We start from the raw sequence: 26,549 nt of genomic DNA, 5'->3' as shown, positions 1-26,549 counted from the left end.
ATAGCAAGGTAAACTGTTAATTCATTCAACATGAGAATTGGATCAGTATCAGATACCGGCCGAGATGCTCAGCCCATGTAACGGTATTGGATTGGATCAGAAAAAGATGGATCAGTGAATTTAGAATCTATGCTTGAGGACCTATCGAAAATAAAAATAAATCATTAATGAAAGCTTGTGCAATATTTAAATGTTTCCCCATCCTTACGTTCCTCTTCAAGGATTATCAACATGACCTTTCGTGCCACAGAACTCAATTAAACAAGCTGTGAGGCATTCATACTGATTGATGTAAGCATTTTAATATAGAAGTAACATGCAGTGGTGTGGGATGGATGCTTCTTGGCTAGAATACCTTTTCTAAAATGGGAGATTTTGGAGGGAAAACCTTTTCAGGGATCACCGAGATCTCCAGACCAATGATGATGACTGGTTTACCAGACTCCCTAGTGTTGTTCTTGGATCTATGTGCTAAACTAGGTTCAGTATTGGAGAGACCGACCCACCAGACCCCCGCCATCTCTGTTTAATACAGGTCTCAAACAAAGGAAGGACAGTGTTCACAACTAAAATGGAGGAAAGACAGGGAAGGTTAGCTGGATAATCAGCATTCTGGTATATATAAGCTTTGAGATACATTTACGAATTGTAGTTATATTTAGTATGGGCAAAACATCTGACCAGTATTTTTGTTTGTTTGTTGACTTTCATAAATGGCAACAGTGGGCAGGTTATCCCGATCATTGGTATTATTATTATTTTGTTGATCGATCAGAGGTGTAACCACTTTGCCCATCCTTGCAAATGGCTTTTTTTTTTACAGCATAAATTCTCATTCAGTTCTTGACCAGAATCAACAATGAACTGTGTTCCTAATGCAACTTTTAGGAATAAAATAATGTTTAGAAATTATCCATAAATTGACATACTGTACACAGCCAGCACAAAGGTCAATACTGCCTGCCATCTTGGATGGCACTGTTAATACGATCAGACTTTATCCGTGGTTTTTAAACTCGCGCCTCGGGACCAACTGTCCTGCATGTTTTATGTATGTGTCTGTCTCGTCAGAGCAGACTTGGATAAATGGTTGATTAACAGGCCCCTGCAGCCTGTAGTTGCTGCTGAGAAGGGGATACAATCATGATGGGTGTGCTGCGGCAGAGATGCATCCAAAATATGCTGGACAGTAGGTCTTATCGTGGGTCCTCAGGACAGAGTTTGAAAACCATTGGTCTATATCAGACCGTTTTTATTTATGCCTTCCGTTTATTTGTCACCCCACTATCAAACATACACTATATTGCCAAAAGTATTTGCTCACCCATCCAAATTATTGGAATCAGGTGTTCCAATCACTTCCATGGCCACAGGTGTATAAATTCAAGCACCTAGGCATGCAGACTGTTTTTACAAACATTTGTGAAAGAATGGGTCGCTCTCAGGAGCTCAGTGAATTCCAGCGTGGAACTGTGATAGGATGCCACCTGTGCAACAAATCCAGTCGTGAAATTTCCTCGCTCCTAAATATTCCACAGTCAACTGTCAGCTGTATTATAAGAAAATGGAAGTGTTTGGGAACGACAGCAACTCAGCCACGAAGTGGTAGGCCACGTAAACTGACGGAGCGGGGTCAGCGGATGCTGACGCGCATAGTGCGAAGAGGTCGCCAACTTTCTGCAGAGTCAATCACTACAGACCTCCAAACTTCATGTGGCCTTCAGATTAGCTCAAGAACAGTGCGCAGAGAGCTTCATGGAATGGGTTTCCATGGTCGAGCAGCTGCATCCAAGCCATACATCACCAAGTGCAATGCAAAGCGTCGGATGCGGTGGTGTAAAGCACGCCGCCACTGGACTCTAGAGCAGTGGAGACGCGTTCTCTGGAGTGACGAATCGCGCTTCTCCATCTGGCAATCTGATGGACGGGTCTGGGTTTGGCGGTTGCCAGGAGAACGGTACTTGTCTGACTGCATTGTGCCAAGTGTAAAGTTTGTTGGAGGGGGGATTATGGTGTGGGGTTGTTTTTCAGGAGCTGGGCTTGGCCCCTTAGTTCCAGTGAAAGGAACTCTGAATGCTTCAGCATACCAAGACATTTTGGACAATTCCATGCTCCCAACTTTGTGGGAACAGTTTGGAGCTGGCCCCTTCCTCTTCCAACATGACTGTGCACCAGTGCACAAAGCAAGGTCCATAAAGACATGGATGACAGAGTCTGGTGTGGATGAACTTGACTGGCCTGCACAGAGTCCTGACCTCAACCCGATAGAACACCTTTGGGATGAATTAGAGCGGAGACTGAGAGCCAGGCCTTCTCGTCCAACATCAGTGTGCGACCTCACAAATGCGCTTCTGGAAGAATAGTCAAAAATTCCCATAAACACACTCCTAAACCTTGTGGACAGCCTTCCCAGAAGAGTTGAAGCTGTTCTAGCTGCAAAGGGTGGACCGACGTCATATTGAACCCTATGGATTAGGAACGGGATGTCACTTAAGCTCATATGTGAGTCAAGGCAGGTGAGCAAATACTTTTGGCAATATAGTGTATTTACCTGATTCTCCACTCATTCACCATTTTTTTTCTTCTTTTTTCATTAACCTCCCTGTAGTTGTCATTGGTAACCACTGAATCGTTTCAATCAGCTAGCACATTTAAATAAAGGACATTCATGGTTGAATGCGGGATGAAGCTGATATGTCTTGAATGCACACGATTTATCATGGACATGTATTTATTTTGCATACTCAAGGTTTAATAGATCTAAAATGTCTTTTGCATACCCCACTTTGCCTTTTGGGTGTATGCATAGTTTTACTATAGATCTCTATACTATAGATTTGATACAGTGAACGAGACACCAGATGATTAAGAAGTGGCTAAAACAAGAAACGCAACAGTTGAAACCAGTGTCCTTGATACCCATCTTTATGGTGGCTCTAGAAGATTTGTCTGCAGTCACTAACATGTCAGTCAATTATAACATTTTTCTATTCCCAAAGCTTTATTTTAAACAGTTTTAACAGTTTAAAGAGAATAAAGAGAAATTGACAGTTGAAAAATCTAACTTTGTCAAATTAATCTATGTTTAGTCTCTTTCAGAAATATCTATTTGCATTTTACTTACTAAAACTAGACTTTTCCTTCCAATTTGTTGCAACTGAAACTGTAGTGTTTTTTTTTTTTCTTCTTGCGGCTAAGAGAAGGATCTACAGATCTGGACTAAATCAAATGTGAAAAAACTGAGATGAAACGAATGAGATACCTCTGTCTCTGAAAATACGTCCCCTTTTGGTGTCTGTCTGAGATTGTGAGGTAGAACTATTTGCTCGTAATCTGTTTGTGTGTTTAAAGCAGATATTTTTCTGGATATTTAGTTATATAAATGCAGAAATCATTCATGGTTCTGCAACATTTAAATCTGGAGCTGCTCTTCTTACTGTCATTCCCATCAGGAGAGTCCCATATTCAGTCTGTTTTAAAGCCACAAAACACATTTAGCTCCCGTAGCTGTTAGGTTTCATCCAGAACCTGCTCCCTCATTGCATATTTGGACCTGAAGAGGCCTGAAATCTGGTCTAATACACCAGTATCATGTTGTCTGCTGTAATCCAACCTCTCCTCTGTTGGCTGTTCTTCCTGGCCCTTACTTTTGGTACCATGTCGAATCTCATCTTGGAGCAGAGAAACTGTGTGTTATTGGAAATGCGACTTCCACTGGCGCTGGCCTGCTACCTCAACCTGTTTCTGTCATTAAAGCGGCTGGAATTTGTCTGCTTCTGTCAGACAGGAAATTCACTTAAAGCAAAGGTGCCTGGATTACATTAGTCTAAATTTCACAGGGGGTTCAGGTTGTTCTTTCTAATTTGTCTGAAGGATCTTTTTAATTCTGAAATATTGATAAAATTTGGTGAAACATCTAACGACCTACATGGAAGACTAAGGGAGAGGGCATTTGTTTTTACATATTGTATTAAATTAAAGCTTTATTCTTTTCTTTCATTTTATTGGGAAAACCATCTTTACACAAACTGACTGCATCTTCTTTGACTGAGAAAAGATTCCCTGAAAATTAGAAAACAGAAGACTACATTTTCTCAGAGTCAGAGTAGGTCTAGTTGCAAGAAAAGAAAATACTCCCATTAAAGTAAAGCTGTGTGAACATGGCTGAACAGTGTTTTCTGCTTATCTGTTCCTTAATGGGGGGAAATTTCACGAAAACTAAAAATGTGCTGCTTATTTCTGTAGTAGGTACCAAAATATCTTGAGAACTATAATAGCCGTCCGGTAAAAGCACTGCTGATTGAGTCAGATATAGCAGCAACAACCAAGATAACTTCCATTTAGAAAGATACAAACCTTTTTTTTTATTTATTTTTTCTGTTTTTAACTCGAGATTGTACATATTTAGTTTGTGGAATGCACATTAAGCTCACTGTAAGGTTTTCTCTCAAGCTTTTTTTAATCTTTAGATATTCACGCATTCGGTCTTAAAGCATAAAGCATACTCTCCTTTTTAGATGCTTGATTGTTATATTGATTTCATATTCTTCTGAGAGCTATATTAAATGATGAGAAAGTCTAAAGAAATGTAGAAGCTCTGAGACTCAACAAACTGGGACCCAATGGAAAGATTTAGAAGCTCTGTCATGAACCAGGTCTACTTGATTGTCACCATAATGGAAAATATATTATAGAATCTTTTGATGAAAAAATGCTTTTTAGATTTATATGTTTTCATTCTGCTTATTGTCTACTAGCATTGCCACATAGATGACAGAATTGCATCAACATCATATTTCATATTGGATACTTTTTGATGTTTACAAGTCTCACTCTTCTATACATAAAAAATCACTTGTGAGGGTTTAAGTGCATCTCAGTTATGTTGCATCATGTGTAGTCTTAAAAAAAAAACAGTTAATTCAAACAAAAGCCATATTTGTAATGCATTTAAGGAAAGTAGGAATACTGATATGAGGGGAAGAACTTTTCTTTAGTTTGCTCACACAGAGAAAAAAAAGTCAGTATGGAGAGATTATTTAACTCCATTTTCTGATGCTTAGTACAGACAGCCTAAAAAGTAAATACCACTGTGAAATGGAGCATGTTCTTGTCTGAAAGGCAATGCTCATGTACAGATCCCGCAGTCACCTCAGTGGTCTGGCTGTTGACTCTTCTTTAGCTGTAGTAACCAATGTTTTCTACATAGAGGCTTTTATTTTTGGAAAAATGTCTCCTCAGGTTCTCTCTGTGTTTCCAATCTGGCCATACATCTATTAAATGTTATTCCCATTACAAGGGACTCTTTTAGAAAAATGTCAAATTACCTGCTTTAAGAAAATGACTGATTGGGCTGTATTTTATATATACAAGTAAAGATTTTTATGTCTATAAAACATGTTTGACATTTAAACAAATTCTGTGTCAGAATTGAGATTAGATATATTTACCAATGTTTAATGTTATGAAGTCCAAACCAAGTGGGAAGATTATAATGCTGCATGCCCTGAAATGCCTTCTCTGTGGTTTTCTTCACTATGACATGAAATCAGGTTAAAAAAAACTATCCTTCTGTGTATTTTATACAAATGGAGGCTTATGGCTGCATTTCATAATACTCTCAATCTTAGTTTCTTATTGGCTAACAAATTATGACCTTGTGGTCTCTTTGGTGTCCTTTTTTACATTTACAGTTAGACTAGAGGATTTCTCTGCTTGAATTGGTTACAAGAATCAAGATATAAATGTGTTTAAATAGGTACAGATGTTTTTATCCTTTTCAGTAACATTTAAGGCAAAAGACGATGAGTCACAAAGTTTATTAGCTGAGGTCATTTCTTTAGATGTTACATTAAATGTTGATAGTTGTAGAAGGACCCACTGTATATTTTTGTGGCATTTCCATAAAGGTGTCATGAGCTGAAAATGTAGGACCCACAATTTGAGGCGATACAGGCAGTGGGAAAGTTCAAGGTGTTTATTATTGAAACAAACAGACGCTCTGGCTGTGGAGTGGCTGCGGCTGCAGGGGGAGGCAGGCACCACCCATCATTGCCACTTTGGTTCAACAGTTCAGTCCATCCTCTTGAATGAGACAGGATCCATCCGATGGACTGCCAAAGAGATGCGGCGGGAGCCGCCCAGAGTGTCCATGATGCACAACCCCAGGGAACAGCCAGGTCAGGCAAACAGGACAGATCAGAACAGGACAGATCTGAGATCCAGGAGTCCCCAACCCGGCCAGGGGTTCCGATCCAAACAGTAATGGACAGATCCAGTGACACAGGAATCCACTGAGCGTTCAGGCTGGTTCTGGGCTCCAGGAGTCCAAAAGCGAGCTTAGGGAGACAAGCTCAGATGGAGACAGGCAGGTTCAGCAGTTCAGAGGCAGAGCAAGACATGGCACCAGGAAGACTGCGGGACTTTAAACTAGCTCCCTCTACTGAGCCAAAACAGGAACAGGGCAAGCTCAGTGGACAAGAGCCAGGACATGATCAGGAACAACGGTAACAATCCTCTCTAACCACTGGCCTCCGAGAATGAAAACATGAACTATGGATAAAAACTCAAACTCAAGCAAACAAAAAAACATCATCAATTATCTGGCCCCGATAGCTGTGCTGAGCCGTATATCAAGCAGCAGGAGCAGGTGGATAAGAAGAATTATAATTAGTAACCAGGGAGGGTCAGGCAGGTAAAGTAAAGTGAGCAATTAGGTCAGCTATTGGTGCTGGAATAATAACAATAGGAGGCTGAAAGGGAATCGAAATGCTCTGTATCCAGATGTTTTAAAATTGTTACAAAATGCACATTGTTTTTTTTTTTTTTTTGTCTTTAATCGTTTAGTTTCCTTGTTGTTTCTGTTTCTCAGCGCAACCAGACTTGTTTCCTGTCCTCTTTTTTTCACTTTGCCTGTTATGTGTTTTCTGTTTGTTCATTTGTTAAGCGCCGAGGTGCTTTTATTGAGTTTTTATGAACAGCTCTCTGTACTTAGAAGAATAGACAAAAGAAAGGTTTTCCGAATCATTCAGAAGTAAAAGTAGAAATTTGGAAGGACAAAATGGTCCTTGAAAATGCTGGTCATTCCATTTTGATTTTGGAACAGGAAATCCAAAATCTGAAAGCTAACCTTTTCTTGATTTCCAAATGGAAAAAATATAGAAAAACAAAAGCTTGTTTATTTTTGTGTTTTTTTGTTTTTGTTTTCCCAAACCCCAAATTGGTAAACAACCAAAAAAAAAAGACCTAATATCAGTCTTTCAATTCCAAAAAAAAAAACAATTTTTTGGATTTCTCATTAAAAAAAACAGGATTAAATTGGCAGCATGTACATAGACCCAAAATCTTTCCTTTTTTTTATTATTGCCTTGCATTGTGCATCAGTCCTTCCCTTGTTTTCAATGTGGCTGGGTTGTAATTGGTCTTTCCTCATTCTCTCTTTTCTTAATGATGCACAGTTTCAAACCTTCTTTATCTAATTCTTTAACTTCTAAGTATTTTATTTTAAAGCTCCTTTAGTCATTAGACAAGCTGTATGCTTATAAATATGTAAAAGTTTTAGTGCGAAACGGCTAACAACTTAATGCTTTGAATCTTCAGAACCTTAAACAGTCACAGGCTTGGGTTTTTGATTGGCTGACCTTGGCTAATTCTTTCAGGAATGATTTATGTTTATTTTCAGATTTTCCTCTGTAAATATTGTTTTCCTTGCTCTTCACTGCCATCCTTTCCCATAATTTGCTTGCATTCCCTCTTCCTTTCCTACCCCTTCTTTCCCTCCTCTTTCCTATCCTTTCTCTCCCCCCTTTTCATTCCTTTACCTTTTCTTCTCTCCTGTCCTGTTTCCTCTCCACACTAATACTTGCCAGTTGTCTGTACTGAGGTCTGAGGCGACAGCGTTTGTGTCAGACAGACGTCCTTTTGTGTTTCAGTGCTTCAGCCCGTCCAGGTTCAGGCCATGTAAATAGAATTAGCTAATTTCACGCTCGATCTCCCCCTGTGATAATTGACCTCTGGGACTGTGTGGAGTGTGTGTTGGGAGTTCAGAGGCCGGCGTAGTATTGGAGGATATCCGTTCAGTCGTATGTCTGTGTTTCCCAAACATATGTGGCTCACACGTGTTGGCTGTGTGTCGGGTTTGAGTTTAAAGCTGCCGCTTCAATGAACTGTGGTCCAGACACTTTCCTGAGGTGGATCTCAGTTCTGGAAACATACAACCCAGCTGCTGTCCAGTGAAGTGTATAGATGGGATAGATTAAAGAATCTACAAGGGACTGTTTGTCACAGCAGCAATAAACTGAGCAGCAAAAATGCTATGAAATGATCCTCAAAGCAAATATAACTTAATATAACCTGTCTTAATGAGAGGTATTCCTTGTAGCTGAAGTTCTTTTCTCAGCAGACATGCTTTAAGAGAACACAGGGTTATAAACTAATAATCCTCATTAAATGCCATTATCCAGGCTTTTTGATACGTTGAAGGGTTTCTACTCATGGAGTTGATCATGACCCACCTACACTATAAAATAAAAACCACAGCAGTCTCAGAATGAGTAACAATAACTATGTTAAAACAATGTAAAGCATATTATATGCTATACTCTATATTTACACACTCATTCTAATTATAGTTTAAAATTAATTTAGATATGAAGTTTCAAAATTGACTTTCTTTTTACTTGATGCTTCTGTTTGTTGTGCTGTGAAGCTGGCGAGTGTATGAAGCTAACCCTTGGCTAGAGTGACTTGCAATGACATTGTTGCCATCTAAGTACCTTTGTTGCTATATTAGGTGACTATTTAGACCCCTTTAGCTACTTTTTCTTTTCTAAAAGTGACAAGAGTGAAGGTTAGGGATGTTTCTCTGTGTTTTATTGTGAGTTTAGTGACTTTAGAGCCGCAGTTGTTCTACCATTGCTGTATTATCTCAGCTAGCGCTGCTATGTGTTGTTTCAAAGGACACAGGCTGAAGCCCTGCATGCATTCAGAGATTAGAGAATATATGAAGAAAATAATCCTTTTTTTTTTCTTCATCTTTGTTTAGTGCAAAAAAGAATCAGAGAACGATATAACAGTTTATCTGTTGACTCGTTTTGGTTCAGTAAACGGAAAATGAAAATTGTTGTGTTTTTTGTTTTTGGTTTCAAACGACAAAACTAACTGCCTGAATTTACACAGACCTTGATTACTTTAATTTAAGCCATTTTTATGTTTAAAGCATCATTCCTCCAAATCTCTATTTGATCAATTTATTACTTTTAATATAACATTTTATCGAAAAAGAAGATGGAAAAATATAGAGAGTTAAATATGTATGTTAGATAGTGACGAATTTGGGCATATCATCAAGGTGAAGTGTTTTGTTATGGAGAAACCTGCTTGTTTCTAATCAATTGTTCTCAAAACTAAATCTGCTTTCTTTGATGCATTCTTTGGCAGTTTATCATATTTCATAAGATGTGCTCATCAATCTTAATGAATCAACAGGGCTTTAAATCCAATGGTTGTCAAACACTTGTTTATTTAAGCAGCCCACTACCTTAGGAGTTAGCAATGCTAACAATACTTAGCTCCATAGCAGGGGTCACCAATCTTTTTAAGGCCGAGGGCTACTTCATGGCTACTGGATCATAGGAAGGGCTACCAATTGTGACCTATGAACAAGAGGGATCAGTGCTCACCTGAACCTCATCCACAATAAAACTTAATTTGATTGTTGACATTCAATTTGTGATTTTCTTTTGAATATTTTCATTTTGAAATCTATAATATGATGAAATGATCTAAAGACAATTAAAAAGAAGAGCAACAGAATAAAAAATAATTCAAACTTAGCCCACTGGTGAGTTGTTCTGTTTTCAGAAGAAGGTGATGGCACCACTTGTGGTCCTTGAACGCCCCTTGGAGCCCCCAGGCACCTCGTTGGTGACCCCTGCTCTATAGAGAGCAGCAAAAAATATTCCTGCATATTAAGCCCTTGAAAACTGTCTGGTAATTCAAAGTTTTCTGTTACATAAGAAACAGCAGCAGGACTAAAATTATATATATTTTGTTTTAAATTAAAATATGAGATGGTTTTGTAATTGTTTCAGATTTGAATGCAATTACTGATGCACTGTAGAAGGAGGGTTGTTATATTTTTGTTGAATGTTTTCACTTTAAGTGTTCCAATTTTGGGGTTTTCATCCCCTAGTGTTTAGATATCCAACAGCAAGGGTATATTTTTGTTAGTTTGGTTAACGTCTGTTTAATAAAAATAAAATAAAACATTTTTTCCTGCATTTTTAAATAACAAATCTCATCATCACCAGTCCTAGAGCAGCTGACGGGTTTAATGAATGAGTGACCAATGAGCGGCTGAGAAAACTGATCCAGTTCTGCTGATATTCAGAGATGAAAAATAATTTCTCCAAGCTATGGAGCTGTTTAGATTATAAGTGATGTTCTTATTTTATTAGCTGAAACTCTTCCAGCAGATGCTCAATTAAAGCAGTGGATGCGTTTGTCCTATTTGCTGTTTCCAAACATGCATTTTTGTGAGATGAATGGATGTGATTAAAGACAGAGGGCATGAATGTTTGTTTCTTATTAATCACCTGAAGGGCTGTTGCTCTGTGACCATTTGTGTCAGCCAGACACATCAAAGTCTCGTCAGGACTCATTTGTGTAATGAAGCCCTTCTGTACAAACATTCACTTCCCCTCTTTGGACTCTGCGTTTCGTGATGGTGAGAAGGTAAATTTGTGCTCCCAATGTAACATCTCGTCAAATCTGTGTTAAAGGATTAAAGGAAAAGGAAATGAAGTCTAATGAAAATTGTCTTTTAATGATTAGGAGAAAAAAAAACATGTTTCATCACAGACTTTCCCTGCCGGTTCCGAGCTTTACCTCCGTCCGTCCGTCCGTCCCCCTTTGATCTGCTTGCTTCATTGTGCAGGAATGCAGACGTGGAGGTCGAGACGGAGGCCGCGGCTAATCGCTGAGATTACACACGTCTGTCTGCTCAGACACCAACACATGTTCTGGTTTTTTTGAATTAATGTCTTGTCATGTACTTCCTTATCCGCTGCTGTAATTTTTGTTATTCTACTTTATCATCCTAACTGCACCTGAGCCCAAAGTTCATTAAGGGATGCTCTCTCTATTGGTCTCTTTTTTGCAGGTTAGTTTGTTTTTTTACAACCAAAATTGCAATTTTACTTTGAAGATGTTTCACTTCAGGGTTTCGGTGTTTTCATGATGATTTAAAGCTTTATTTTGTTCAGAGTACGTCAACAAAGACTTTAGTGTCACAGCTGAATATAAAATTCTTACTTCTACTCTTGTAAAGCTGCAGCTCTTTCTTCCCTTCTGTGGGGTGGATAGCCTAATTTAAGAGTATCACAGCCACCTAATCCCTGGAGTGAGAAAATTAGCTTCTTACTTCTGTTAGTTGTAAAATTACCAAAACTGAGTGGCTCTTAGATTTGAAAAGTGCGTTGTTTTTTTTGAAAATTGCGAGTTATATTGCAAAAACTGTAGTAGTTTGACACACATAATGGAGGATACCCAATTTTATATTTACAAAAATATAAAATGGGTTCAGTTTGACAGTTGTTTTACAGATGTTTATATTTGGTCAACTTTAATGAAACTGTTATTAACTGATTCGACTCCGATCAACACTTTTTTAGCCTGTTTGGGCTGACAAACATTTCCTGTCAGAGAGATTAAAAACAGACAGTTGTTTGAACTCTGGTTCAAACCAACAAAATCCAGATCAGCATTTTCCAAAAAATTTATTTTCTGATTACAATTCATCATAATTCAAATGGGGATCCATTTAATCACAGTTGCTTTAAAACTACCAGCAGTGTAGGGCTGGGCATTTAATTCCATTTGTATTATAATTGCAATTTGAGAAAATCCTATTTCATAATTGGAGACGCTCAATGAATCGTTACGTTACATTAACTCAGAGTGAGCTGCGTTACTGTGTTTCTCTTTAATGCAGCAGTAAAGTCCTGCATAGCTGGAAGCTGAACAGAGAGGATTGAAGGCCATGAAAACAATGAAACCCCGGGGCCATACAAGGATATGCCTGTGGTTAAATAAGAGGAAATAAATGAAATAAAATTGCAATTTGATATTTTTTAAAAATTATTGGGGGGGCAAAATCACACAGCACCAGGTCACAGTTTAGTTCAGGCCATTGCAGTGCAGTTCAGTATGATCCAAATATAATTTAGTTATCTTTAAAACAACAAATAAAGCTCATTGCAAGGAGTTAGAATTCAGTCAAATGAAACGATTGCACAAGATTTAAGGCATATCATCAATATATACTTGCTAAATCAATTCTTTAATATTCCAACCTAAGTAGATTATTCACTACTGACAAATCTGAGATTAAGACAAATTCTGTATTTTTAGTCTGATTAATGTTATCACAGTTTAATATTTTAAACGGATCAGGTTCACCTAATTGACAATTTTCTGCTACACCCACAGCGCTCTCTCCAATTCATTAGACATATTTCCAGTTCCATTCAAAATGAGCTTACTGCCCTTTAATTCAGTCAAATAATCCATATTAAAATATATATTTTTAAAAGGATATTTAACCCCCCCTTCATTTATAGTTCATTGCGTTCAGTATTTTTCAATCATTTATTTTACCTACAGTTTTAAACACAAGTCTCTAATTTAAATTTATGTAACTTACAAAACTGTTAGATTATTAGATTCTGATCTATATTTAATATAATGCTTATATTTTGATGAAATATAAGCATTAAAATTCAGTTTAAGGTCGGGTCTGCCCAGTTCAAATAGAACAGCTCTCCACTATTCGGCCACAGATTTGCATTTGCAGCCGAGGGCTGAACAAAGCCCCTGCATCAGAGCCCTGTCCCACTCTTTGATCAGTGCATAAAACACATCCTCCGTTTCTCTGTCTTCCTCAGGGGAAAGTAGCCCAGACGGCCTGCATGTCGGCCTGCAAGCACATCTCCACCTCCCTGATGCAGCTGCTGCTGGACCCAGAGGTCCGGCAGATCTCCATCGGAGCTCTGCACCAGCTCAACGTCGACCTCAACGAGTGTGAGAGTGAGTGTCCACGCTCGTGGCTTTTCAGGCTTATTGTTGCTCAAACAGGTTACTGGCTAAATTATCCTTTTGCTTTTTCACAGCAATGTCATAGTTATTGTTTATTTTTATCTTGATTTTATGTTATAGGAGTACACCTTTCAAAATGATTATTTCACAAAATAAAAGTAGAATTTAATAAAAATAAAAAAATCATTTTTCAAATTTGCCAATGTCAAAATGAATCAAAAACTCCAACCGGTCCTTAATAATCCTGTGAATTTTATATTTAATTTTTAGGTAACATTCATCATAAACGATAAGCAGAGCAAATATCTACTTTAACCTGTTCGCTTTGATTCTTTTAAACCATGAAAGCTCTTATTTTTAAGGTCTTTTTATTTATTTTTTTAACTTCTGCAAAAACATTACAAACAAAATAAATCTTCTGGAAAAAACGCTTCTCTGCTAATGTAATTTAGTAAAGCTAGCAGCAAAACATTTAAAATGACATAAAATATTTCCGTCGTCGTGATGGACCTTAATTATTTTGAATCATTTGGTGCCTCGATTAAGTGCTAATTTTTTTTTAAGTATTTGTACTTTGTTTGTTTTTTTATTTATCCTGATTTAGTAATTATACAAAACAGTATTTATAGATGAAACTTTTATTGAGCCCTGTCCCCCAGTTGAAGTTGTTGTCATATTATGTTATCTAACGATACCCCAATAGATGTACTCTGTGTAATTTTAAAACAGAGTTTATGTTCAATCACTCTTTTAAATTCCTTTTTTTTTTTTTTGCACATATATCTTGGTCTTTATTTGCATTTTTTTCATAGAGCCAAGTAGACTAAGCAGTAGGAAAGAACAAATGACAGCAAAACAGAATATACAGATCTGTTTGGATAAATGATTAATCAGTATTAAATTAAAAGATTTTCCTTCTATGAATATAAAGAAAGAAAAAAAAGTAAAAAGCTAAATCATTATGTTTTATTATGTGCTTCAATAATGAAAAATGCACACTCAATATTTTTACATAATTCATATTTGGACTACAAACACATTGTTCTTGTTTTGATTTTATTAATTACTGGATTGTTCTCTTTAAGTTTGTCATAAATTTCTCTGCCATCCTTCAGGAGGGCGTGGTTAAACTGTTAGAGATCAGCTGATTGGTTAACTGTTTTATCGCTTCAATTGGATGTTAGCCTTTATTAGAAGGAGATAGTAATATTTTATTATAGGGTTATTTTTGCAGCCTAATAAACATTTTACAAAATAAATACTTAAATAATTATTTTTAATTTACAATATATTCAAGTTTGAACTACTTCAAAATTTAATAAAGTAATAAAACTTTTAGTAAAAATGTTTAAAAATAAATAAAAAATAATGCTATATTATTTTAATGATTATTACATTTTTAAACTTGCGAGATTTTACCAATTATGTTTTCTTTTTTTTACTAAACCTTCAATATTTGATATGGAAAAGTTAATTTTCTTAATAGTAAATCCCAGTTTTAGAATTTTTCAATGTAATGTGAAGATGATTGCAATTATGTTGATGTCTATTGTGTGTATTTTGTACTTCTGCTTTTCCACAATTTTTCTTTGATCTCATGTCTTTTCCTGCACTTTAAATCACAAAGTCAACCAACTAATTTTTGTGGTTATTTCTATTTCACATACCAATCTAACACTGGTCGACTAATGCATCTTTAAAATGAAAAAATGAGAAAAAATTAAGATTTACTCTAAATCAAAAGCACCTCAAGTGCTATATTTGCTCTTAAGAGCACAGGGGGCGCTGTGGAACAACCAATTAAAGCGTTAGAAGAGCGCATCATCTTCTTAACCCCCACCCGGTCTCTCTGCTCCCTCCTCCTCCTCCCATCTCCCTTATTTGTGAGACTTTTAGGACTCAGACTTTTGGCAGATAATGGATTTGCAGACTTGAAAGAGTGTGAGGCGTGATTGGCTCGGTCTGTACATGATCAAGGTTCTTAGAGTCACAGAGCGGGTCACACTGTGTGTTTGTGACCTGATGTGAAGTGACATGCGTGCAGAGCTGCAGCGCCGCCGCAGAGTTGCTTCTCTGTGGAAAAGGGGTTAGGAAGTTTGACTGACGATACAGTAGATGGTCACACGAGAAGCGAATTTAAAGAAAGGAAGAAAATACACAAGTAATGAGGGTTAAAAGAGAGAAATATTTACTAGCAAAGACTTGATGAGAAGTTGGGATGTGGCAAAAAAATATTATTGAGCTTATCAAGCGGGGAGGGTTAAACTGTAAAGACCTAGACATTGAAAGGAAAAGCAGAGTTTTTCAGAGTTATCACTTAAAGGAAGTTAAGGGTTTAAAACAGTGGGGGGTGTTGAACTGGATAAAAGAGTTTAGGGAAAAAAGGATCGAATAAGAGGTAGGTGTGAACTTAATGAAATAAAAAAAAAGCAGACAAAAGGACAAAAAAGTGAAATAGATGACTGAGAATGGAAATTAAATGTACTTTCACAAAGGAGAGGAAATGAAAAGGCACAAAAAAGGGATTAAAAGTTAAATTAACTGGATTGTGACTGGTTGGAAGAAATTGAGGCATTGCCAAGAGACTGAAAGATGGTAAACCGGGGGGGGGGGGGGGGGGGGGGGGGGGGGGTACAGAATGCAGTGAACCCCCCCTCGCTATAACACCGCTCACCTTTCACGGCCTCGCTGCTTTACGGATTGGCATGGTGTTCTCCATTCTGATTGGCTAAACAGTCTCCATGGCTCTTCTCTACCTGGGTGTCAATAATGTTAGGTTTAATATTTTCATAGACATACACGTAAAACAGCTTTGCCATATTTAAGTTTGCAAATTTTCTCCAAAACCCATAATGTCGTCAAAATGTTCTGCACTGACAAAAGCACTTGCGGACTGGCCTAATAGGCAGAGGAAGATGCGAACTATCGCAGAAAGCTTAAACTTCTGGACATGCTAAAGGAGGGTAGAAGCAGTGCGGCTGTTGGTCGCCCTTACGGAATGAAGGAATCTTTCGTTCGTTCCATAAAGAAGGAGGAAAATATCATAAGGACGACAGCAGCAATACATTTTGATAAGGATTCAAAAAGGGTTGCAACTGTCCGCGACGAGAGGATGGTAAGGATGGAGTCGGCCTAAGCTTTGAGGATAAATGACTGCAGAAAAAAGAACAATATGCTGGATACGAACATTATCTGCACAAAAGTTAGAACACTGTATCAAACTGGCAGCAACCGGACAGGGAAGAGGAGGAGGATGCAGATACTGGACCATCAACGAGTGCTGTTCACTCCGTACGAAGCGCATTTAATACTAACAACAACGGCCTCGGACGGCCTCTCCGATCACGCTGGAGCAGAAGCGATTGTGAACAATAGATTAAAAGCGATCATTGAGGACGGGGGATATAAGTCTGAACAAGTTTTTAATAATAATTGTAAAAACATAAAGGTTACTTCTTTACGGATTATGCCTTTCTTTTTGGAATGTAACCCACACGTAAAACAAGGGTTCACTGTAAAGAAAATTGAATTATCAAAAAATTTATACGATTAGAGGAACAAAAATGGTAAATAAAAATAAAAATCCAGTATGAGGTTCGACGGTCATGGAAGGAAACACCTTTAGCAGCCCAGAAAAATTATATCATAACTACAAACTGTGTGTTTTATGAGTATTTGATTTGATAGACCAACACGGAGAAGTGCAAAAGTACCCAATGGCAGCTGCTAATTTTGTTTATACTAATGTCAACCCAACTTTAATTCATTTGACTTTAGCATTTTCATAAATCTGCAAAGGAGAAGTGTAAAGCAGGGCAAGCTAAAGCAAAATTATTCTAAGCTTTAATTATCAGGAACCTGATCACACCAGCCACATGTTGAAACATGGTGGTGAGAGTATCATGGTGTGGAGATATTTTCTCCTCAATGAGGAGGATGGAAGACTATCCTAAAAGAAAACCTGTTTGAGACTGCAGTAGAGACAGCTTAAGTAGAGGAGAAACAGGAACATCTTTAGTTTCTGCAGATGTGTGAAAGCTAGAAGCCGTTTTCTTTAGCACTTTGGGCGCCGCAGTCGAGCAGATTATTACCAAACTCCATCAACAGTGAAATGTAGAAGAAGATAAGGTGAAAATGTGTACAAGTAGTAAAAGTTATCCGGCGTGTCTTTAAGAGGGTTGGAGCCGCTTTCTTGTGTCACTGCAGAAGATGGCAGGCATGTAATGAGCTCTGTAGTGTGAGAGGTTGTCCAGAGGTGACGGAGATTCATCCTCCATCCCTGCTGACGTTGGCTCGCCAAACGGTCGACCCCGGGGAACCCACCCCCCCACCCCATTTCCCTAGCTTTCAGAGGTCACACCGTTGTTCAAACACACTCAGGTGAAATCCCCGTCTCACACCCTGTGTTGTTTGCCTTCACACATGGCTCTTTCTTTCTCACACACTCATTCTGTTGTTGAGCCAGCGACATGACTCTAACTCCCTTACCCTGCACCCCCCCCCCCCCCCCCCCCCCCCCCCCCGCCCCCGGCTGTCGTTCGTCTGCCAATCTGTCCCGATGCATAGCGAATCCTACCAGGTCTTTCATTATTCCCGTTTTCACCCTGTTTTTTTTATTTTTCCCCCATCCTCGTCTTCCTCCTCCTCTCTTCCCTCTCTCCGGGGGTGGACTGGTGGGGGGGCGGGTTTGTATTTTCCCACAGGTTTTGCCAGAGCCGGCCCGGTCGCAGGCTTCCAGGGTGACACGTTGCTTCTGGCCTTCAGTGACTTGAGACAAGTAGGTCTTTGTCTGCCTCATGGTCTTCGCTCCTTCGTTTTCTCTTACTCTTCCTCATCGTCTCCTCGCTATCTTTCTTCTGCCTCCTCCTCATCGTCCAGCGCCTTTTTTGGTTTTCAACGCTGTGCTTGATTTGTTTGTTTTTTTTGGTTGTTTTTATCCTTCATCTTTCTACATTTAAATTCGTCTTAACTTTTGAAATCCCTGGTGTATAATTCTTGCTTTTCTTTGTATTTCTTATCATTTCTGTCTCCTAAGTTTTAGGTCGTTAAAAGTGTCTTTTACAAAACATTAAATTGGGAGGAAGTCAATGTAAAAACTGCAAAATATTTAAGGTGATGGACCTGATTAGGTGCTCTATAGAAATGCTTAGCGTCAACTATTTTCCCTTTAGTTTGGTTTGCATCAAATCATTCATTCAATTTAGCTAAAAAGGTAAAAGCACATAAAAAAGGGGGATGTAGAAAAATGGCTTTTATGAAAATTTCCTGTTTATTTCATGGCTTTATTTGGAGTCAAATGCGTCTTTAAACACTGTATCGCTTTAACCCGTTTGTATTCCTTCATCCCTTTATCATTTAGTCTTCATAACGGGTATTTATTCATTTTGGCCTTTTTTCCCCCACACCCCTCTTTTTTCCCCAATTTATTCAAATTTTGAAAGTTTCTGTATCAAGTTGTCGGACTTAATGAACTTTGTATGAGTTTTGCTTTTACAAGGAAACGCTGTGAAAAATTAGTTCTTCATACTTTTATCTGACCTCCTTTATTTAGATGTTAGAACTGGATATTCTAATAATAAAAACATAAAATCATAGGGAAAAAAATAGTAGACTATCTGCTAATTTTGAAAGAAACTAGCTGATTTAGTTGAAGGTTTTTAGATCTGATGAATGCTCTGTAGTAACGATAACAAAAAAACCCTGCTTCATTACTCATTGTTGCTATCTTACTACTTTGGGACGATGTATAACATACTGTGATCAACAATAGATGTTTAACCAGCTGCCAGGATCAATGTCAGGATATCTAGAGTGAGATAAATATATAAGCCAGTTATCTTAAGAGTCAGAGCTTCGGTTTCTTCACATAGGGAGACAACTGCTCCTCACATCCCAGCAGGTTTAAGGTCTTTTACTCTGATTTTGAACCAACCAACCAAAGATCTTATTTAGTGACAACACACTAATGTCATTACCCCAGTAAGATGAGCTCAAGATGTCATCTCTAGATTCTGACCTCACCAAGTTCTTAAAACTAAAATATTGTGATTTGATGATGAAAACCTGATTATGATGTTATGACATAATAGGTCAATATTAGCAGAGTGAAGATCTTTGAAAGAATAGGACTGTAAACTATTAAAGAGCTAAAGCCAAGCGGTGCTGTCCTGGGTTGGCTCATTCCTGGGCCGTTTCATCCATCCTGTTAACTTTTTAAGAAGGTTTCTTCTTTAATCTTACTCAATTAATCACCGTTACTCTCTTGAACTGAATTTTCAGACAGCTTTAGGTAGAGTCTCTAAATAAAGTTTCATCTTCTCCTTCTTCATGCTCCTCTTTTTGTCTGGAAGCTGTAAAGGTTGTGTTTTAAACATTTACAGACTTACAGGTGGTTCTTTAATTTCCACTGATGGAGGAATGATGTTTTTTTTCTTCTGTTGTCTTTTATCCTACTTCATGTTGTCAGACCAGTTCTATAGGTGGTCAGAAAGGAATCAGATCTGGGTTTGGCTAGAGAGATTTAACTAAGAATGTTGTTAAAAACAATCAGTCCATGTTTTAATGGGTCGCATAAGGTCAGGATGGTTGGTAGAGCCCTTTTCTAATAATAGAAGAAATCACTGAGACACATAATTAATCAAATTAATCAGAGATGTTTTAGTCTCATATTAAAGCTTCTTTGATGATTTATATGTGGCTAAGAAAGCAAATAAAAGGTCAATCTTTACGACGGTAAATACTTTTGTTTCCTGTACTGCAAAGAAGTACAAATGAGTTCAAATGAGCTCCTTAGTAGCTCAGTCTGGCCTGTTGAGAGACGCCTCGTCAGCTCAGACAGCAGCTAACGTGGCGAGCGTCAGGTCGGGTCATCTCTCCAGTTTCCTTGGTGGCCCTAAGGCCGGATTTGTAGAAACTGCCCACTGCAGGAAGCAGCTGGGCTTGTGTCCCGTTGGTTTTTGTTGGTTTCCTGGGAAAGAACTGGTCCGAATCAACCAGCGCCGGGCCAGAACTGGACAGCTCCGCTGTTGAGTGGAGGTTTTGTCCGCGTCTTATTTTCATGTTAAATTTCAATTTTGTGAAGGAGTGCATACGTGCATGAAAAGTTGGTGAGCGGCCGCCGCCGTTGCAGTGTGTATGTGTGTGTGAGAGAATCGGGGGGCGAAGAGGCCGGACTAGAAGTTTCTGAGGCTTCCTGGCGGCCGTGACGGTCCAAATGTTTACTGGTTTTAAACCTTCAAGCTGTCAGTGTGTGAAACAGGGTGGAGAAAGTGTGTGTGTCCAGCTTTGATGTGTGCGTTGTTGTTGCCTAGTGTGTGAAAGTGGAAGGAGAGTGTCTGTTTTTTTTTTTGTGCGTGTGTTTGTGTGACAGCGGATGACGGATGGGCCGGCAGGACGGAGCAGGGGACGATGAATGAGGTGACAGACAGAGACGGATAGCCCTTTATCCCTCCGTCACAATCCCTCTTTCTCTCTCCTTCTCTTCTCTTTCTCCGCCTGTCGGGATGATGCAGTGCCTCTTGTTCTCTCGCTCCGAGGAGGAGAAGGAAGGGGCAAAGATGGGGAGAAGAAGAAAAGGAAAAATTGCATTCATCTGGCATCGATGTTTACTTCAAACCCCCTCCTCCTGCTCTCTCCTCCAGCCTCCATCTTCCTTCATCCACATCCTTCCCCCTCCTCTTGTCTTTCTTTTGCCGATCAGAGTTATTCAGCTCCTTGGCTCTTTCATTTCTTTTTCCGCCATTGTTTTTTCATGCCCTATTCTTATCATATCAAAAGATGCACATTCCTGCAACCCCCATACGTGCTTTCACACCTAACCTCAGCACATCTGCCAGAGCACATCTTCGCATGCCATCCGCTTTTTGTCGCAAGGGAATTTTCATGTTTTTTTTACGTGACTTTCAATCATGCCCAGGAGTCTCTGTGACAATCTGTAAATGTTGGTGAATGGTCGATAAATCAAGCTGAAGGGACCGTTTTGTTGCGTGCTCGGGTCCCGGTGTTCTGAGAGGTTCTGGGGTCCTGGGACAGGGCTGAGGCTTAACTTTTGTCTTTGGTGCTTTCATCTGCTTTTCTGTTGATTTCCATCTTCTTTTAGATAGCATTTAAAATCTGTGTCTTATAAAAAGACATTGGTCCAGTTTTTAAGACTAATTCTCTATCTTTAGATTTTAATGGTCATTATGTTGTGGATTTTATCTGAAAGAACATAAAGCTTCTTTTAAATAAAAGAAAAACCTGTTAATAGTGAATCATGGTCTCTTCTTTAATTCTGGTACAATTAAATCAATTCCAGTGTACGTTTGATCAAATTACCGGGGGATCTATCTAATTTGGCTTTTGTTTAATTTGAAAAATTCCTCCATCTTTAAATTGTATTCCTCCTCGATCAATAAGATCCCGTAGATCCAGTCGTAGTGCATCCTGAACTCTCTGAACAGACAAGAGGAGCAGTGATTGGAGAAACGGATCAGAAGCCATAATCTGTAGGAGCTGCAAGGAAAATGTGCAGCTTTGAAGAGAGAATCTATCCAGAGGACAAAGTCGCTCAGTCTGAATACGAATCAGCCGCGATGCAGGCGCCTTGGAAAAAGTCACTCATACTCTGAATGTTGTGACCAGCCCTGCCCAGCTACGTCTCCGGCTGCAGAAACGGCGCGCTCAAGAAAATAGGTTTGTGTGGGTTCACACAGTTTTAGGGAGTTTTAGGGCCAAACCCCTTATTAGTGCACATAAATACCCAGTGTGATATGAGTGTACATATCAGAACATAAAATCAATACTCATTGATTTTAAATGAAATTTTAGATTCCTTAGGTGCTCACAGTGCAGCTGAACTCCCTTCAGTGTGGACTCTGATAGGATGTAAAGAGTTTCTAAGAAGGCTGCTTCTATTTTGTGTTTAAAAAAATGTTGGATTCAGACTATTAATGGAAGAAGTCATTCATATCCGAAGGGGTGAAATTTTTGGTTTTTTGGACTTCTAGCAAAGCCCTTTTGGTCTTTGTAGACGGAGGCGGCATCTAGATGCTGTGGGAAGCTTATTAGAATCGATGGGGAGAACGTCAATGTTCAAAGAAAAGCAGTTTGAGACTGCAAAAGTATTAAGACTGAAAAATTGAGCAAGCAACCCTAAAAATATCAAGTTTGAGGTGCTTTATTTAAACAAAGAGGCAAACTGTTCAGCCTGTAGATGTTGCAGAGGTAGAGAGATACTCCAAAACAGCCGCATCAAAATGCATCAATAGGATTAAAATAAGTCCTCACCCTCATCTGCAGCTGTAAACTTTCTCATGTCTTAGACTGTTTGATCTCAGGATGACAGCAATGCATTCAAGTGCTTCAGACAGCAGAAGCAGCTCCATATCATGATACCCCCTCTTCTGTGCTTTAATACTACTGATGCTGTGAATAATAATTTTTCTTACCAAACTAACATCAGAGGCTTTCACCTGTTTTGTTCCCACATGTCAAACATTTGTCATCACATAATCACCTTTGGAAGATTCTGATAAAGCATCATTGCTCATTTATGCTTTGAATATACTCATATTAAATACCTATATAGTACAATTTATTATCAAAGTAACCAATTATTTTTTTTTTTTTCCAAATTTGGTTAAACATCATCTCTCACCCTCTTCAACAAAACCATGAAAAGATCAGACATTTTATCAGTAAGCTGTGGTTATACTAACTCTGGTTAATTTAAGCCTTGGCTGGGTGTTTTTATCCCCCATGCAATTGTACTTTTTAAGTAAATATTTGAAATATTTCCAAAAGAAATAATAAGAATATAAATGTAACTTTGTAAAAAGTAGAGAATAAATAAAAGAAATTAACATAAACGTTGCACTTTATCATCATCTGTTTAGTCTTAAAGCACATTAAACTAAGGGTCCATTGTCTTAATTAATTGCTTAACCTGATTGGTTTATGACCTCTAAACTTTGATTATACTTTTCTTCTTCAGATGCTTTTTTTCCTGTTCTCTTCAGACGAGCCAGAATTGAACCTTTCAGGGTAAACTATTCCTCTGCTTTCCAGAGCAAGTCAGCTTCTACTATTCTCTAAAATAGCCAAACAATTTGGTGAGCGTAGGAGGCTGTTTATGTTGGTCTCAGTCCTCTGGCTAGTGCTTTTCCACAGATCTTATCAATCTGCCTAAATTTAGAACATTCAGAAGTCTGTGGTTATTTCAGACCTTTGGCTGGCCCTCCTGTGGTCTGGCATCTCTCCAAGTAAATGCTTGCAACAGTAGATGTTCACTCATCCCTTTCTCCAGTCCATAATCTGCCAGGCCTACATTGTTCCACCTTCAGCCCATGTGTGCACATTGTTGATCGATCCTGTTTTCATTCCTCTGGTTGACCACAGACAGTCAAATTCCATCTGTTCATCACTTTTCCTTTTCTTTTTCTCCTTCAGACTTTCACTACGTTTCCAAATGCTGAGGTGGATCAAATTGACTCCTTTTATCTGCTTCTTTTTGACCCAAGATTTAAGATTTAAATCTGTCTCCATTGATTTCCTCTGAGTTCCTGCTGCCAGGGCTGCTCATTTCTTCCTTCTACACTTATTTACATAAAGTTGAGATGTATTGTACTCTGTTCATTTTTACATTCTTTAACTGTATTGTTCATGAGAAGCTCAGTTTACAGTCAATTACTGTCGATCTTCTTTAGTTGATTAATTACCTCCACCAAGGAGGTTATGTTTTTAGCAGATATTGCGTATCTTTATCAGAGACGTCTCTCATGCAAAGGAACAATCCTTTAAATTATGTTGATGATCTAGATCAAAATCTTGATACAGGAATTTGTTTTTAATTCTCTAACATTGTGAGATAGGGATATTTGGCGAAACATGCAGTGCCCCCCTACCAGAGGGTGGCTGTAGTGAGTACTGACAGCCTCAGCATCGGACTCAAAGTCTGGAGGGATTTTACTGAAAACTTAAAAACTGAATTTTATGAACATTTTTTACCAAAGGTCTGCCTCATGCCAAGAAACGATTAATTTAAATGTGGTAATGATAGCTATAGGTGGAAGTCACAATTTGGGGCAAAAGGTGCTGCTAGACTGAAGTCTGCACACTCACAGTGTATTGCTAGTATATTGAAATCCAACAAGGACCTAAAGCACTTAAGCCAGAGTGTAATGGTGTATTTAGACCAAATGTAGTTCACCGCTCTGTATTTCAGAAACACAGTATTTACACCCTGGAGCGCATCATCAAATAGGAGGAGTTTTAGCTGTGAAGCTGACAACCCCACTAACGTGACAAAAACTCAGCAAATAGGCTGAATGGTTATTGCTTCTTTAGAGCAGGTTTTTGTATTTGAAATTGTCGGTTGTAAGGAAAAAACAAAACAAAAAATAAATTAAAAAGAGATCATATGTGCTGCTGTTGTTTCAGAGATATTAAAGAGATATTTAAAGATCACCCTGAGATCAAATTTACCCCCATTAAGATCCAAATTAAGTCAAAATTATCTAGCCTAATTGTTCAGTGCTACTTGATTTGTGCAGGTAAAACTGTTGTTTGTGCTGATTTGGTTTCTAAGATAGAAATGTTTTTGTCAGCCAATCACGTCACCATCTTATGTTATTGCCTAACATCTCATGTCATTCCTGTGCAGGCATTGAATATAACAATGGGCATGTTTACCTCATTTAGTGGCTGGAATGATTGTTTAATATTTATTTAATCACCAACCCCCCAGACCCTTCACTTTGTACCTGCCATTTCCCCTGGCTACACCATGTCATTTCCTGTCAAGGTCTAGCCATCTGTCGGCATTTCCCAATAAAAGCACAGGTGACATAACATCACAGACTGCTGCTAAATTGAATCGCCGGGGTAGTCCATCATTTTATTGAAAAGCCCAAAAGCTCTAAAAAAAAAAAAAAAATAAAAAAAAAAAATAAAAAGCGTCCACTTTGGTTCATACAGACGCTGCTCTGATTCGTTCAGCACCGATGCTGGGCTGTGGGCAGCGACAGACCATGACCAGCGTCTGTGCTGGAGGTTAGAGAGGATGATTAACACTCCTAGGACTAAATTAAAACCACCTTTTTTAAAGCCACCTAGATACCTCTTCAGAGCATTCCTTAGTTCTTACTTTGTTAATATTGTTTATCCCAGTATTCCATTTTAAGTGAAACTTAAACAGTCCCTGATTGGCTGCCATGTCGCGATTTCATTGAAAAAATTTTTAACTTCAGTGATCACCGCTCTGCTCTCTCCATGCGGTGCGGCTGTTTGATAACACCTCAGTTCTATCTAGTAGCACAAGGTGAGAGCAGAGCAGTGAACCCTCTCACTTTGTGGAGTTCACAGCTGCTGGCTTAACCGCCTTTCACCTCGTGGTTTGTATAGGAATTCTTTGTGAATCCACCGTGTTTGCCACAGTCATCGCGGCCAGTCTAAATGCACCATTAGACAGACAGACAACACTGAAGCTGGTCTTTAAACAAAGATAATGGCACCAGTTTATCAGCTAGAAAAGGGATGCAGCTTAACCATTGTGTACTGGACCAAAACTGTTAAATAAGAGTAATAGAGGCAAAATATAAGTCTATAGCTCAGACTAAAAAAATAGAAACGACTAGGAAGTAATAAACCAGATCTCATATGGAAAATAAAGCAAGGAGAGTAAACATGGTTAATAGCATGAACTTGGAAGGACTTCACCAGGTGGACTTTCTGTTTAGGGAAAAAGCAGAAGTAAACGTATTTCTGCAGCCATGTGTTAGTCTTTGGCTCAGGATATAAAAGATGCACAACTTAACTTAAATCTACTGAACCATGTGTACTCGCTGCTAGCAACAAATCAAAGGCACTTGTAGTCGTTCGCATAGATATATTTGGTGAGTGTCATGACGTGGCTGTACCCACCACACTGACATAAAAGCATTTGGTCATGCAAACTTTCTATGGGAAAGAAGAGAAAAGTTAGAGGAAGCATTAGTTCTTTCAGATTCTGTATTCATGACAAACAGAGCGAAACCTAGAAGCAGAAGGCTGTGTGAACTGTCCACATCAGAGAAACAACCTAAAAGAGACCAAAAGGCAAGTTTGTCGAGTTATTGGCAGCTGTTGCTTCCTCAATGGTTTGTCCATGAAAGAGACACAGTTAAACACAGAGGCACTGGGCTGAGTGTCCTATCTGTGGGAAAGAAAAACAGAGCGAACACTCTGTTATTGGCACCAAAACTTGCTAATAATGCATAAATGGAGAGTAAAGAGAACCATTAGGGACTGAGTGGTTATTTCTTCCAGCAGCCTACATCTTCTTCTCTTCTGCTGCGTTTTGTACATTTTTTCCTTCACATCTATTTTTTCCTCTCTTATTATTTTCTTCTCTTGTTTCTCTTATTCGTCATTCCACTTCACTTAATGCTCTTAATGTCAGTTTTGTCTTATTTCAAATCACTGTTTCCTTACAACTA

At 38.6% G+C, this 26,549-nt stretch overlaps 1 protein-coding gene across 4 annotated transcripts in view; it reads left to right on the top strand.

Moving 5' to 3' along the window:
• The window catches only part of exoc6b (exocyst complex component 6B), a 145,783-nt gene that overhangs the window by 87,456 nt on the left and 31,778 nt on the right, over positions 1 to 26,549 (top strand). For all 4 annotated transcript variants that reach the window (XM_038286421.1, XM_038286424.1, XM_038286423.1 and 1 more), the window contains 2 exons: positions 12,945 to 13,086; positions 17,799 to 17,872. In XM_038286421.1, the coding sequence (XP_038142349.1) occupies positions 12,945 to 13,086; positions 17,799 to 17,872 (216 nt within the window). The remainder of the gene's footprint in view (positions 1 to 12,944; positions 13,087 to 17,798; positions 17,873 to 26,549) is intronic.

Source organism: Cyprinodon tularosa, unplaced genomic scaffold, assembly GCF_016077235.1.
Source record: "Cyprinodon tularosa strain WSP-4 unplaced genomic scaffold, ASM1607723v1 ctg225, whole genome shotgun sequence".
Taxonomy (NCBI): domain Eukaryota; kingdom Metazoa; phylum Chordata; class Actinopteri; order Cyprinodontiformes; family Cyprinodontidae; genus Cyprinodon; species Cyprinodon tularosa.
The sequence above is the reverse complement of the archived record's forward strand: the minus strand, read 5'-3'. Positions and strand labels throughout refer to the sequence as shown.